General features: G+C 48.3%; 1 protein-coding gene across 5 annotated transcripts in view; it reads right to left on the bottom strand.

Annotated features, from left to right (window-relative positions):
- The window catches only part of ccdc102a (coiled-coil domain containing 102A), a 65,548-nt gene that overhangs the window by 29,661 nt on the left and 19,282 nt on the right, over window positions 1-16,605 (bottom strand). For 2 of the 5 annotated variants that reach the window (XM_023827251.2, XM_023827250.2), the window contains exons 3-7: window positions 9,972-10,069; window positions 8,429-9,121; window positions 4,177-4,394; window positions 2,462-2,570; window positions 985-1,101 (exon numbers count right to left, since the gene is read on the bottom strand). In XM_023827251.2, the coding sequence (XP_023683019.2) occupies window positions 985-1,101; window positions 2,462-2,570; window positions 4,177-4,394; window positions 8,429-9,049 (1,065 nt within the window). In that variant the 5' untranslated portion in view covers window positions 9,050-9,121; window positions 9,972-10,069. Of the gene's footprint in view, window positions 1-984; window positions 1,102-2,461; window positions 2,571-4,176; window positions 4,395-8,428; window positions 9,122-9,971; window positions 10,070-10,356; window positions 10,630-16,605 lie in introns of those variants that run through there. The other 3 variants (XM_072698656.1, XM_023827252.2, XM_023827253.2) reach the window with 3 other exon arrangements.

The following is a 16,605-nucleotide window of genomic DNA, read 5'->3' as shown; positions in this document are numbered from 1 at the left end:
TCCGGTGCAACCAACACACCGCATGCGACTCCACGAAGGGCGAGGCGGTACCGTCGAACCCGAGGATAACTCAGTCCCGCGAGCCTCGGCCACTGATGTCTCTATTATCCCGCGATGACAAACGGTCTGTGGCGAGACACAGATCGTAATTAAGAACCTGACAGGCGAAGCTGGCAGGAGGAGGAGAGGAGAGCAGAGTCTATGATGGCACCATGCCAAGCGATGCGGACCAGCGAGGAGGCCGACCGGGGTCACGAGGCTCTCTGACACACACACACACACACACACACACACCTCCGCAAAAACCCAGGTGAGACAGAGTTAGTCAACTGAGTTTTAATGCAAGGCAGCCATATTCAACGGTGAAAGGTAGATTATATATGAGTGACTGACTGATAGGCTGCTGACTTTTTGTGTGGATGGGGGGGTTGTGACCCCTCCAATAATCAAAACCAGTCCTTAAATGGGTAGAGAACTCAACCCCTAAAAATGCTCAATCCTACGTTGTGGTGTGTGAGTGAGTGAGTGAGTGAGTGAGAGAGTGAGAGAGAGAGAGAGAGAGAGAGAGAGACAGACAGACAGACAGACAGACATGCCTAATAGTGCCTAATATATAGATGTACCTAACAAGTACCTAACAGAATTAAAAGAGCTACGAGAAAATGGTAAGCGACAAAAATCATGGGGTGTCGTACCTGGATCATGGGAAATGGCATAATGAATTTCATGAGCAAAAGTGACGTTTGACAGTCCATCAAGGTCTGACAGTGCTGGGGGGTGTTTCCAGGTGTCAGATAACCCACATGATCACTTTTATTACTGACGCGCCTTTAAAAAAGTGCACTATTCTCCTTTTGAAAGACCCTGGCAGCCCTCCCCCCGTGCTGGGCGGACAGCGGTACCCGCTGGGCCACTTCACCCGCCTTGTGAGGTCCAGCTCTGGCTTCCAGTGCTCGGGTGTGAGGTGGGGGAGGGGGCACTCACCTCGCTCCTGAGCTCTGCCAGCTTCTTGTCCATGCTGCTGCGTGCCCCCAGCTCATCCTCCAGGTCCTCTGACATGCGGCCCAGCTCGTCCTGGTGCACCTCCTTAAGGAGATTTAACTGGAGTGGTGGGGAAGGGGGTCACACAGCGTCCCAAACACCCCATAAAACACAATTTACTGCACATGATACAAGGACAGAGGAACTTGACTGGCGCTTAATGGCTTCACTACCCGAACGGTGACCTTTGACCCAGAAACAGGAGGTTAGCCGGATGTCACTGCACGCATTCTCTGCTGTCCTGCTCCAGAGACGCCTTGCTCGAACCCGCACCACTCTACCCACGTTGTGTCAACACTGTAGACTCTCAGATGAAGTGGATGAGAGCTGAATTCGGGGTCATTCCACGTGACTCGTAATCTCATATGTAATTTCACACATGGCACATTTAGCTATTTTACACGCTAATTTTCATCATTTGCATTCTGCTTAGTTAGACCAGCGTCTGGGCCTGGACGCCTTGCCTGCCTACCATTTACCCTCGAGCTGCTGATATTAAATTGGTCTGAAGGGCTAAAATAAACGTAAAAGGTTCTATTTCCGGTGAAGCTTCCAGAAGAGCCTGGCTGGCTGTTCACTCTAAGGCCATTTCTACAGGAAACCTCTCCGTTGTGTCCTGTCCCTCTGCCCTGCATTATTCTTTGCATCCTCCCGCTAAAGCGCTGGTTCCCCCTGCTGGCTGACTATACATACTACACCCCTCTGCAGCTACACAGCTGTTCTTACTTTGAAGGGAGGGGAGGGGGGAAAGGAGGGAAAAAAAAAAGTCATTTGTTTTGAAGCTGTAATCAACTCGGCTGCATCTACAGAAAATGGGCGCGTGCCAGCCTTTAATGACAGCGGAACGGGCGGGGAATCACGGCTGGCTCCGATTCCGAAGCCGCGGGGAGCCGGTGCCCAACATGCCAGCAGTACTGATTAAAGAACAGACTTGCGACTCTGACATACCTCCCATTCTGACCCAGTTTGTGTGTGAAAGGGCCAGCCTGCTACCTTCGACAGATGGAAGCCTTTTCAAACACACAAACAATGCTGCCGGGTCAGACTCCCTCCAGGTTCTGTTTTCTTGGCCTGTTTACTTAACTGGTCTGTCACATGGTCGCTGTCACATGGTCGCTGTCACATGGTCGCTGTCACATGGTATTAAACGTATTCATTTGTGAATGTGGGCAGTTGGATTCCACTGCGCTTTGTGAAGCGTCTCAGGTTCCTGGGACACCCAGGCCTGCGTTTCTGAAGCCAGTCGTCAGGGAACCCGTCATGACCTCCTACTGGGGGGGTCCCCCTCCAGGAGTCCCCAAGGACCACGCTGAGAAACACTGCCCTAGGTGTTGTGCCAGAAAGGTGAGGGATTATACCGGCTCCCCGTCTCTCGCTAACAGGCTGCAGGGCAGGTTCTCCGGTGATCGCGGCTCCCCACCTGTTTCAAGACCTCTTGCCTGGCTTTGTTCAGCTCCTCATACTTCAGTTTCCACTGACTGAGCTCAGCCTCCAGCTTCTCGATACTCTTAGTCAGAGAGTTCTTGTCCCTGCAGAGCGAGAAGGCAAGACTGAGTCAGATGTAGCAGCAGACGCCGCTGCCAGAGCGAGGCCTCGGAGTTCTTCGCCTTCTTAGGCGTTTTCATGAAAATAACAAAACACACACTTTTTACAAGGCACACTCTAGAAAATACGTGACAACAATCCGCCTCGCCCCATTCTGAACATGGCCTGAACGTGCCGTACAGCCTTCGAACTCCCCAGAACAAGCAAGTATCTCCCTCATCTTATTTCCAAGAGGGGTTCCTTAAAACACTGCAAATATCTTTGTATTCATAACTGCTCTTGCTGATCTTCCATTTGCAGAGCCCTTGTCATCCTCCATACGGCCGTTTACGACACTAAATGCCGCCTAAGCGCCAGCCATAGACACCGGCAGGTTAAAACTGAGCCGAGTTAAAGTAAAATATACGTGTGGCGTCCCCAAGGCACCTCCACAACATGTAAACAACCTCTTAGCATTGTCGCCCCGCAGAGTCTAACAGGAGCAATTAGAGGTAGTAGTCTCTGAATCTCGTTAGCAGGACCCAGCAGCGATCCTCATTCATAACGAGACAACGGCGAGCGTGACTCAGAACATCTCATGGACCAATTCAGGCTGGACAGATCTGCTTGGAGGGGGCGGGGTGGAAGAGAGCAGGTCCACATTCGCCATCAGGAGACGACGAACCAGCCGCTCTTCAGCAATAATAACCCCCCAGAAGTACTGCAGGAGTCCACATTACTAAAGGGAGAGGACTCCTGGGTGGGGGAGTGCAGCATAATGTCACTCATAATGGAGGAATTTAAATGCTATACCCCGAAGCTACACCAATGTCATGACCCCCATGTACCCACCTGCCGAGCTGCGGCCCCCACCCACACAGTCACATCTATTCCCCCGTATGACAGAGAAACAGAGGGCTGGAGCTCACTGGGAATGGAAAAGCAGCAGCAGCATGTCTCACCTCCATACTAAAAGGTCCTGAGGAGTCCTGCCTGAATCGGAACTTCACTTCAATAACCCTCCGTGAGCCCTGACTTATTACTACGTCCGGCTGTCCCTCTGCTTCAGAGCAGAAAAGCCCCCGGGGCTGGAGGAACAAGCACAGCGCCCCCCCCCCACCAGCTCTGCACCAGAAGGTTTAATTTCAGCACCTCAGACGGCCATTTCCATGGCTCTTCAGAACGACCATCATGCATCTGGCCAGCGAGGTTCCGGGATGGGGTGTCACCGACTGCCTCCCCCCATTATAATTATTCTGGGTGACCCGTTGGTTTAGTTTTGGGGGGGGGGGGGGTCTGGAAGCTTACTTTTTCCATAGAGGTCATCAGGGGCAGGATTGTGGGAAACTGGCCAGTTGTAGAGCAGGAACATACAGACATTACTAGCAGCATAATGAAATCTTGAAAGTGGCTTTTTTTACCTCTGGGCTACAGAGTCAGTTATCAGACACCCGGGGACTTTTGTAACAGCCACACTTTAATTCAATAAGCACTTTTCCTTAAAACACTCTGAGGACCCGGCTAAAAATAGGACCTCGACATGTTAATTACGCGGAGTAGATGTGAGCTGGGAGAGTCCCTCTAGTGCCCCCTGCTGGCCGGCATGCTTACTCGCGCTCCTTCAGCAGGACCTTCTGCGACTCGTCCAGGCGCAGCTGCAGCGCCGTGACCTTGCTGCTGTCCCCCTCCAGGGCGGCGATGTCATCCCACAGCAGCCGGCCGCGGTCCTGTCGGCTAGCCGTGGACCGGAGACTGCTGGTGCTACGCCCCTCCCAGGACTCGGGGGTGTCGGCTGTGGGCTGCAGGAGGCAGTCCAGGAGGTCAATGTCCTGGGGGAAGCACATCATAGATTTTATTTCTGGATGGACTTCATATAGGTCCATTGAATATTAACTAATAACTATACAATCCTCATTCCTCTACTAGCCTGATACCACTCGGTGTTCTTGATGTTGAACTTTTTGCTCATTAAATAGTCGTCTTTTTCGGGGGGGGGGGGGGGGGGGCATACATGATTCCTCCGCTTGTCCATCTCAGACCAGGGAAACGAGCACGGCACAGACGCCTCGCACCATAGCAGAGATGGGTTGCATGTTTTACAGTGCTTTACAGTGCTTTACAGTGCTTTACAGTGCTTTACAGTGCTTTACATGCCTCGAGTCCTTCACCAGCACCTATGCCTGCACTGTGCCATTTGCCTCACTTGTATGTCGCTTTGGACAGAAGCATCAGATAAATAAAATAAATGTAAATGTAAAAATATATGCCTTTAAAGCATTACTGAGTGCAAGTATATACATATAAATAAACATGCACAGGCCATTGAATTAAGCAGTAACCAGAAGTATTCACAAGTATACATTATATTTTCATTACTTTTGCTGTCATTATTGTTAAGGTTCCCATCTAACTACAACTGCCCTTCACAGCGTTTTGACCTACAAAGATCTTCCAATTTTCTTCTTCCAAAAGAAGGTATAACACAGTATAGACAAGCAGAACAGTATGTCACCACCATAAGGGTTGTAAAAAGCTGTCAACCATCAGAGGAAAACATATACATATGCCTCGATTTAATGACAAACAGCAGCCACAAAGTCTAAAAACAGGGTATATAATCTAAACCACACAGAGTAAATGTGTTGTCAGGCACTGTACATTAAACTGGGAAGCGCCACAGACTTCGACCATTTCCTGCCTGAAAACGAAACCAGTGGTCGCATATCAAAGCTGCTCTACTGAGCTACACTAATTCCCAAAGCACACCCGCCATAAGGCCCGCAATTGCTGCCAGCTATGCGCAGTTACGGATATCTACCACAAGAGGTCTCCGTATGTAAATAGAACTACTCAGCGTTAGACATGTGGAAGCACTCAGGAAAGTCTACGTTTCAAAGCGGGATCGTTGATGGGACAGGAAACAGGATCTAATTTGACCAGGGCCTCCGAATTGAATTACTCTTCTAAAAGCTGTTTATCCAGCAGAGATTTATAATATACTAGTACGTGAGCTGCATGTACGTATACATGTGTGTGTATGTGTGTATTAATATGAAAAACGTCCCTGTCTATGTTGGCACAGAAGCAGTTGCAAAGGTACAACATGCTAGGATCTCTTCCTCCAGGGTGGCCAGTTATCAAATATTCTTTTTTTTTCTCCCCAGTGAGCCATGTGTTTAACACAGTGTGTGAGTTTGACACAGTAGCTGAGCACAGGCGTTTGAAGGCACTAGCCCGGACCCCCAGCAGTAATGCACGCAGCCCTATGCAGGGTCATATCAACGTCAGTCAGCTACAATGTCCGTGACACAGTGGTAGATTCATTACGGTCTCAGCAAGGCTTGGCTGCTAGCTTTTCATACTGTCATACCTTCCAGACATTATACCACGGTATACAGTATTTTAGCGCCATTTTCAAAAGCAACATTATTCCAGAATTTTTAAAATCTTGGCATTGAAATTCACTGACTGGGGGGCTTCCCACAACACATCCTGCCAAATGTATTTCCAAGGTACTGTGTGAATGTTTCCTCGAACACAACCAAAATAAACTCCGCTTCTTTCATTCGTTTCCCATAACCACTTATCAAAATTCAGGGCTATTCGGAACCCAGAACCCATTAGCATAGGGGACCAGCTGGACTGGAAGCCAGTTTATCACAGCGCACTCGCAATGAGCAAATCAGACACCTAACTTCATGCTGTGAGACTATGATATTACTTCGCAATCCGGTCCTTGGGGAGCCACAGACAGACCACGTTTTTGCTAACTCCCAGGGAGCCAGGAGGGATCAAAAACGTGGACCGTCTGTGGGTCCCCGGGGACCGGATTGGGGAACACTGGACTACGGCAAAGGAGCGAGAGAACATGCAAACTGCACATCCCCAGCGCTGCGGACTCCTTCTCACTCTGCTCTTTGTGAGTGAAGCAACGCTGTCACCATGCCGACCTCTTCCAGATGGAGGGAAATAGAGAAACAATATTTAGCATGTGTGACAAAAAGGAACTGCTTAAATACGTACTAATACGGACTGCATAGCTAGCAGATTGGGAGACCTGTCTGCACTCTGAACACTAGTGTTTGGAAAGAGTAAAAAGAAAAACAAAACTATTAAGTAACTGCAAAAGCCGACTACTAAGGGAAACATACGGAGTTTACTTGGCACCACAACTGAAAAAGTCATGCATTTTTCCCTTGCACATTCTGAGAACATCTAGCTCGAAACGAATCTCAGCTCACAACGTATTGCCAAAAAAGACAAATACAGCACGTAGCAAAGTACACAAAAAAGAGCAGAAAAACCTCAAACGATAACTTCAGCGGGCATGTAACATACGGTCATTAATTACATAAACTGTCACTGCTCAGATGGCAGCCAATCACAGAGAGGGGGGGGGGAAACGAAGCTGCATATTAAAACTGCGAAGACAAAACTGAAGAACGGTTTGGATCGTACTCTTAAAACAAGGAGAAGAGTCAACAGGAGAGAATGTGTCATAGGTGTGAGCGACACAGCAGATTGGAAACAGGCAGAGACATTAAGGACAGATTCGGCGATCGCACAGTAATTACGCAGCCACTGCGGGGCAGGGGGGACGGATAAACACGCACGTTTGGGACGAGCTATGGGGGACTCAGGCACTTTAAAACGTGGGTCAGCAGGGGCAGCCACACCAGAGCGTCAGGCTCCAACAGAGTGGCATTGGCGGGAAGACGAACAACCCGCCACGAATTCCTGCCTATGCCTGCAGCTCCAGGTTCTCAAAAATAGCAGCCGGGATGGAGAACAGTGACCTTGACCTACAAACGGGCCGTCGGCATAGAAACAGGAACCGCTGGCCCTCTGGGATTGCCGATCTGCCGTGGGAGATCATTAGCAGGTGGAAGCATTTCAGGGATGGAATTTCATGTATCACGGCGAGATGGGCTTGGGGGGGGGGGGCGGGTTTGCACATTTCCTCTGCTTGTCCATCTCCGAGCAGGAACACGGACACGGCACAGATGCCTCGCACCACAGCAGAGACGGATCGCACGTTTTACAGTGTGCCGACATGATGCCGGGCCTTCCTCCCTGGATTAACGATCTCCAGCACCAGTTTGCAAACGAGATCCTCCAAAGATCCTCCAAAGGAATATAACCTGAAACACCACCTGGAAAGTGGCATAAACGTCACATGCATTCACCTGGGGGGTGGGGGGGATGCTCGAATGCACAAAATGGCACCGTCAATCAACGTAGAATAAGACCAGATTCCAGCCTAAACATTTTCACAAACACTTATTCAGGGGAGATTGTATTGCAGCAGGCAGACAACTTAATGGCTTTAATAATGAGTGTATTTAGCAACTATAATGACAGAATGTATTATAAAGCTCTGCTACTGATGGTAATTTAATAAACGTGAACAGACAACACTTAGTGTTGTTATGCTTATTCTGACGGTTCATCTAAAACAGCGTTCTCTTCCTGCATAGTGCTAGTACCACCATGGTATGCCACACAATTTGCACAGTGTAAAACCACCTTTATGTTTTGTGATAATTTAAACTACTCCCAAAATTACGCAGTGATAAAGGAAAATGTGCGTTACAATGAACTGAAGCGTTCTAGAAATCATAAAGGTAATTTTATTAAAATAATAATAATAATAATATAAAAAAGAAGGAGATGCATCGACTTCAGATATTGTCGTCGACCCATTTTCAGCTTCAGCGTCATGGACTTCGTCGAGCAGTTGCAGCAGCCCTAGAGCATATTCAGGGGCGGGGCCACAGGCGCACTGGCCCCTGCTGAAAGCTGATTGGTCCCCGGAATCCTCCTTCCCCTGTCACTCACCCATTCAAAACATATGATGGGCTACCTTGCTCTTGTCCGGTTTCTCTGCTCCCACGTCCCGCACGGGCTCCTGCTCCAGGCATCCAGGACTCTCGGCCTCCTGCTCCTTGTCCTCCAGGGGAGGAGGTGGGGAGCCAGGGTCGATGGGCGGCTCGCCGGCGCCCCCGTAGCGCTGGGCGTCGCGGCGCAGCTGCTCGTTCTCGGCGGCCAGCTCCTGGCGCTCACGCCGCACGCCCGTCAGCTCCTTGGTGAGCGTGTCCAGCCGCTGCCGCAGCTGCCGCACCTCCTCCCGCGCTCTGTTGCGCTCCGCCCGCACCTTGCTCCACTTCTCCCGCCAGTTGGCGGTGCAGTCACTCCACCAGCGCATGGTCTTCTCCATCTGGGCCGCCCGTGCCCGCACCTCCTCCAGCTCCCGCAGCCGCAGCTCCTCCCGGCCCTCCCAGTCCCCCCCGTCGCCCACACAGCCCACGGGAGACAGCAGTAGTGGGGGGCTGGAGTTGGGCGTACCCCCCATGGGGCTCGGCGTGTTGGCCATGCTGTCCGGGGACATCATCCTGTCTGAGCCCACGCCCAGGCCCAACCCGGAGAGGATGCCGGCCCCAGATTTGGCCGCTTCAGTCATGTGGGGGCTGGGGGTGTGGTTCATTGCCGCACCGATGCTTCCGGAGGAGGAAGGAAACTGTATTAGGAGTCCATAATCCTCTGCAAAGGGGATTTCCTGCAAAACATATGGGAGGGAGCAGGAAAGCGCAAGTCAAACTAAAGTACTAGAGCCAGTATCACTTTTAGAAGATACAAAGAGACAAAGAGCTCAGACTGATTAATACCACCATGAACAGAGTACAATTACATGGGCAGGGCCGCACTAATTAAGTCACACAACTTCAATTCCCTACATGAAATGTAATGTATAATTCATCTACTAAAATCAACCCAACACAATAATCTAGAATCTTTTTTTCAAGAAAAAGCAAAAGCAATGAAAACACAACACAGGAACCTGGATGAGATTAAAAGTGTGATTAAAACAACAGAGGCAGGGTTTCAAATGCATGCAAGAAAAAAAAAAAACTCAAATAAAACCTACAGTCTTTCAAAGGGGTGACATTCATGCAGCTCAGGTAACACCCAGCAGTGTCATCCTGGGACAAGGCGGCCCGTATTTCCATATTCTTGGGACCGAGGGAGACGACGTGAGGACAAATGCTTAAATAAGATGCATACGGACCCAGGGACTGATTGTACCGGACAGATACTTTCAAGGGCAGTGCCATGTGGAATTGTGGGACAGACAGACCCCACGAGTGAGACTGAGTGGCACACCTGCAGACCTACGATGCAGAAGTACTACTAATGCGTGGAATAAAACAAAAGCCTTTCGGTGCCAAGCTGGGAAAACCGGGGGCGATTCTAGATATTTTTAAAGGGGAGGGGAAGAGCAGCCAAAGATGTGTTTTGAATTGGCTGAGGGGGGATGGGGCACTCCGGCAGCCAATCAGCTTCCTGGTGCCCCCGTGGACCAGGACCTGGGGAAAACAACATGGCTAAAAAGCAAACTGGCTTCCAACCTTCGCAAAAGCAGGCAAACTGAAAGCGGGCAGCTCGTTTCAGGTCTCCAGCAGCTCCGGCCAACCAGGCTTGGTCATGTGGTTGAGGGGCGGGGCTGCTGAAACGAGAGAAAAAAATAAAGGCAAAATAAACCTGATTCAGACTGTGGAGAACTTGGCTGCAGCATTAAAATGCTATTTGCAGAACGTCATCACAAAGGCGGCAAAGGAAATGCCATTCAGACTTCAGAAGTTCTGGGATTAGAACTTCAGCTTCAAAAAGGGCAAGTAACACTGATGTGGTCACATTGAATTTCTGCAATTTTAGCAATCATGTATGTCCACTTAGTCAAGCGCTCAAAACGGAGACACGGTAGCGAGCTGCAGTGCACACAGATGTGCATACCAGTGTAAAGATGGGTCACTACAGAGCGCAGTAGATGCCATGGCAACCCTACAGCAACCATGGCAACCCTGCCTCCAGCTGTTCAGCATTTCCACTGTGATTGTGCAGACACTGCTGGGCTGTTGGGGAGTGGGGCTCCAGACATTGATATGAGATGTAGTCGTATCCCATAAGACATCACCCTTCACAAAATGAACAGACATAACGTGAATGGTTGAGAGAAGTTGAACAGAGACCGGAATCACCCCGGACGGGATATTAAATTATCAAAAAAAAAAAAAAAAAAAAAAAAACTGAAGAAACAATGATTTAAGAGAGACTGCTTCAGTGTTATGGATTAAGAGAGATATTTAAACCCCAAACACACAGAGACACACACATTCAAAGCAGGAAACAAACTTGCAATAAGCCTCCACCCACACCGCAGATATCGACCCGGTTCTCAGTGCCTGATTTAAATCTTGCAGTACTGAAGTCTCATGGGGAATTAGCAGCCCGTATTTCCTGCTTGGGTGAGCAGCAATCTGCTTTTGATGCCAGACGCGCCGCTCCCCCAGGCTAAAGTGGATGCTCAGGATTACAGACACCTGGCATTTTTGGCACCTGGGGTGAACATTAAGGGTGAGCACAAGGTCAGACTCCACCAAGAAGGGAATCAAGCTGAAGACTTGCCCCCCACTACTGAAATGGAAACTGGGGCACAGTCACAGTCCCCCTGGCCCCAGTCACAGTGAGCAGGAGGGAAGTTGCTGGAGTTGGTACAAGGCATTATTTTCATGATACAGATGCTCCCAACTACGCCAGTGGGGGAATCTCCTCTCAACAGTCCAGTCTGGGTCGAAGCATTGGGGTGCCTAAGAAGGTTTGGGGCCTGAAGGCACCCCAGAAAAGGGGCTCAATTTTCATACAAGCTTGCATAGGGACGAAGAAATTATGACGACAAAAAAATTAAAAACCTGTAAGCCTCAATAGCCCCTTGTTCATATGAATGTGCTTTAGCATAGTTAGCGGAGTAACAGCAACATGCCAAACCAGGGTATCAGATACACACAAAAGCAGGGTTTTTCGGGGGGAGTGAGGAGGAAAATAGATGCTGAAAAGCTCAAAAGAACAATAAGACGAGAATCTTCTGCTGAGGGGCAAAAGAAAGCTAGTGGTTTATGGTGTCAGACGAGGCCAGAAAAGAGTGAAGCAACACGTGGATTCTGGATTCTGGTAACAGCTTCAAAATAAACTGGTGCCATCACATCCAGCTCCTCTTATGCCTTGAGGGTCTTTGGGATTCAGGTTCCACCCCTGCTCATGCCGTCATAGTGCCAGACTGGGAACATTGAGAAGCATCCCATGTAAACTTTGCTGAAGACTCCACTTCGAGTGGCCCTGAAGTTCATCAATAACCACAAGAGTCCTTGGGCTTGTGGCTTTTCCCTGTACTGGAGAGCCGGGAAGAGGAGATCCATGGAGAGCAGGATGCAGCAAGCAAAGTAAGAGCAGAAGCCAAAATGAAGAATGAGGGAGATTTAAGGGGGAAAAAAATGAAAGGATTCCATCTGGATTATTCCGCATGAAAGGGGTAAAGAACTGCCTTTACCTTTGCTGCTCAACAATGTGGAGGAAGAGGGAGTTAGAAAGGCATGCAGAGGTGATTTCTGGAACTGTGGGACAACAATGAGAAGATCAGGTCAAGGACCTTCACGTCACTATTGTCATTCAGTAGCAGGCTTGGAGGGTGAACATTTAAAAATCTGCAAGCACTTCTGAGGTGAGACCTTCAGCTCTCCTTTTCTGCAATCCTCACCCAAATGTTAGAATAACAATTTTTTTTTTTGAATGACGTCTACAAAGACCATGTCATTCAAAGCACCGTTAGCACTGTAAACACAGGAAACCAAAATCAATACTTCACCTGCCTGTTGACTGAGAATTAGGCTGACTCAGCAAAGAATGGAAAATGAATGGTCTGCCAGAGTGCTTCATAAAAAATATCTGAGTGCCTGACCAATTTACAGCCCTACTTGTAACTATGTAGGAGCCCAGAGTGAGAAAACTTGGAACGATAAAAATGTATAAACACCTGTCACACATTATAAATCTACAGTGAATGTTTTCCCTCACACCTCTCCACTCAGTTCTTCCAGTGTTTTACTCTGACAGATTTGACGCATCATAAATGCTGTAAGGTTACCCCCTCTCAGTATAGCTTAACCAGGGATCAGACACCACAGGTAAAATAGGAACAACCAGCAAACCAAGAGATGGCCAGTTAAGTAGATCAGAAAGATGGAGGCAGCGGTTCACTGTGAAGCAGGACCTACACTTTAGATGGGGGAGGGATATAATTCCATGAAATCATGTTGCCAGAAAGGAAAAGATCCATAAATCAATGGGTGTGGGGTACCTGGAACTTTCACCTAAAGACATTTTTCATGGCTAACCACTCAGCCCCCTCCCACTCCCCACAACTCCCAGCTCACCACAATGCCAATTGCCACGGACCCCTAAGGGGGACAACCGGAGACACCTCCCATCTACCACTTCCTCTCCACTTCAACGCATGCATGAACTTTACCGCTCTGAAGAGACAGCAGGCAACCGACGGCGAATCGGGCGCAACAGAACCTTCGGCCCACGCAAAAACAAGTGGGGGTCCCTTGGCTGGGGAAACTGCACGTAAACGAAAAGGAAATGTATGAGGGATACAGGCGTAGACAACATCATTTTAAGTCCTGAAAAGCAATTGTAGAAATCAGCATATTTTTTCAGTGATCCGTAAAAATGCTCACTTGGCTGAAAAGGACCTTTCTGGGTTGATTCATTAAGACAAAGTTGTGATGAATGGGGAAGATGAACTGAGCACCTCCAGACCAAGGTACAGGTTCTGGATGAGAGGTTCTGCCAGGGTCCAAAGAACCTGGAAACATATAAAGGCCACACAGAAGAGTCCCCGTAGGAGCAGTTTATCCTACCTCAGCTCAAAGCCCATCCATCACTGCTGCATCCTTACAGATGTAGGACAGGAAAGGAGGGATCTGAGTGCCGCTCGTAATGCTACGATCCAGGTGAACACACCCACATCAGAAACCGGATCATTTGGGTCGGGACTAAGGAACGGTGGTGGAATAGGTCTCACAATTTTCTGCGAAATACTGACAGCTACTAGCTAAGGTGTCGATGAGATTCAAACTGCAGTGGGGGAATAGCAGTCAGGACAGTGCATTAGAAGGACAAGACGAGCCAAGCAGCAGCCTGTCAGTGATGGTACGGCTGCTCCCAATTCCAGTACGGGAGGAGGTGTAGGCTTGATTAGCATTCAAGATTCAAGATTCAAGATTCTTTATTTGTCACATGTAGTTATAGCTGGTACAACGTACAGTGAAATGTGTTTCCCTGGCTGAACTCCGACTGTGTTAGACGTAGGATAAGTATATAGGTACTAACAGAGGATAAGTGTAAAAAGAGGAAAAACGAATTTATATACATCTATATACAGAAGTAAATATGCATTTACCATGTAATAAATACAGTGCCATAGGTGCAGACAAGGTAATGTGCAGATGTGCTATGAGGTGCAGATGTTTTTATAATGTACAGATGGAAGAAATTAAGTTATATTGGATTGTGTGTCGTTGTCCGTTATGTGTTGTGTGTGTAGTTGTCATTCACCAATGGCAATACTCGACTGTTATTCACAGCAAAATGATTGGTTCACAGACCAATGAGTGATGGCAGGCTTTTTAGGATGCAAATGCAAGCAGCACATTCAGTTAAAAAGAATGGAAAAGATCTTCTGCTGGAACTGTAGCGGTCTATCCCATTACTTGCATAAATTAAGCACGAAAGCTCTTCCAACTGTTGGCTGTAACCGCTGAAAAAAAAGTGTGCTTTAATTTTTAAAACAAATTCATTATGCTCTGACCGTTTGGACTAGTGTGGTGCTGAGGTAGGTCCCACCGCATGGCTGCACTCAGGTTCTCACCCCTGAGGTGCTTTGTCGTGTGGTGGGTGCGGCAACGCGCTGTATCAGTGCGCGCTCCTCATCATATCAAAGCAAAAAAACACGGTAAATAAACAATGGTATTAAACCTTAATAATATACACACCATATCCCCAACTACTGCTCATAATGGAAAAGGGTTTTGGTTACCAGGAAAGGGGCTGGATCCACGGGAGCAATTTTCATCAGAGTTAGCATGCGTGGGCTGCTAATGCGTTAAAACAGTAAAATTACAGAAGTTTGTGCCAGTTTCCAGTACAGGAAGATTTAGAGTATCTGGGCGTTCACGAGTACAGCTTCACTTTGCTTCCAGCACTGGAATATGGGAAGAGTAACAGAGCTCACTATGCTGTTTTTTGGCACATTCTTGGTGTGTTCCTCTGAGTTTAACCCCCCCCCCCCCCCCCCGCCCGCCCACCCGCCCGCCCTCCTCCTATGAAGTGGCAGCGGCTCCTCACATGACAAGAGAACACGAGCATAATAAATCAGGTACAGCCCACCGGGAGACCACTGTAATCAGACACAGCCTGGCTGCTTCTTCAATTTCAATGCAGTAGTAGCCATGACCTGATTCCCCCCCCCCAGGTACTTGGAATCTCCCACCTCATCCTCATTGGTTCCCAAGGCCCTCGGGGACCATGGAACGTCCTCCAATGTTCCCCTGCAGTAGTACAAGGAACTTAGAAGGGAGTGGGAGGGACTGGCAAGAAAGTGAGGGGCGAGAACCCAAAGATGTCATCTCCAGATGTTCATGACATCACTCACCGCAGGGAGGCAAGGTTTGATGTGGGTAAACGAGGGTGACAGCTTGGCGACCCAACTCCTTCCAGCAGCAACGACAATTACGCTGGGCGTTCATGTTGTTCCCGGCTTGACAGGCATTGTGTCAGGAACCAGCCCTAAATTAACTGCCTGATCCAGAGACTACATTTGACCTCGAAATAATGAACATGGTGGCATTACAGAGAAAGACCTTCTACTCCAGGGGTGCCCAACTCCAGTCCTGGAGGGCCGGAGCCCTGTGTAGCTTAGTTCTTTCCCTGTTCCACCATAAATGATTCAGCTCAAGAGCTGTGTGGTAATTAGCACAAGGAGTTGAATCAGGTGTGTTAAATGAGGGGAAACCCAAAAATGTGCAGGGCTCTGGCCCTCCAGGGCTGGAGTTGGACACCCCTGTTCTACGCAGTACCACGTCAGACTGACCATCGGTGAAAAAGAGTCAGGCGAAAGAAAAAGAAAGGGAGAACACATTCATATTCACCTTACAAATAAAAAACAAGTTTGAGGTGGCTTCTATTGCTCCTATCAGCACAATGCATCTAAAGCTGTTGCCTACAGCCATCTTAGAAGAGTATTTTCATACACTACACAGTCATGTGAAAAAGAAAGTACACCCACTGTCAATTCTAAAGTTTTTATGTATCTGGACATCATAAAAAAAATCATCCGGTCCTTAGCAGGTCTTAAAATTAGGTAAATACAACCTCAGATGAACAACACATGACATAAATAAATAATGACACTAACATAAAAAAATAAGCCAAAATGCAGACACTGTGTTAAAAAATAAGTACACCCTTACTGCTTCAATAGGAATTAAGATGGTAAGTAGAGCCAGGTGCTGCTAATCAAATGCACTTACCTGTAACTGTTCATCACCAAATGTGACGACCTCTATAAAGCAGAGGTTTTGGCAGTTTGCTGGCATTCAGGTGTGTTAACACAATGCCAAGGAGGAAAGACATCAGCAATGATCTTAGAGAAGCAATTGCTGCTGCCCATCAATCTGGGAAGGGTCATAAGGCCATTTGCAAACAATTTGAAGTCCATCATTCTACAGTGAGAATGAGTATTCAAGTGGAAAACATTATAGACAGTTGCTAATCTACTCAGGAGTGGACGTCCCAGCAAATTCACCCCAAGGTCAGACAGTGTAATGCTCAGAGAAACTGCAAAACACCCAACAGCTACATCTCATGACTTTACAGTTAGTATGTTTCATTTAAGTTCATAAGTTTGTACAATTAGAAAAAGACGGAACAAGTATGGGCTATCAGGAGAAAGCCTCCTCTCTAAAGAGAACATGGCAGCATGGCTTAGGTTTGCAAAGCAGCATCTGAACAAGCCACATGACTTCTGGAACAACGTCCTTTGGACATACGAAACCAAAAGTAGAGATGTTTGGCCATAAGGCACAGCACCAGGTTTGGCAAAGACCAAACAGCAGATCGGCACAAAACACCTCATGCCAACTG

Source organism: Paramormyrops kingsleyae, chromosome 13, assembly GCF_048594095.1.
Source record: "Paramormyrops kingsleyae isolate MSU_618 chromosome 13, PKINGS_0.4, whole genome shotgun sequence".
Taxonomy (NCBI): Eukaryota; Metazoa; Chordata; class Actinopteri; order Osteoglossiformes; family Mormyridae; genus Paramormyrops; species Paramormyrops kingsleyae.
The sequence above is the reverse complement of the archived record's forward strand: the minus strand, read 5'-3'. Positions and strand labels throughout refer to the sequence as shown.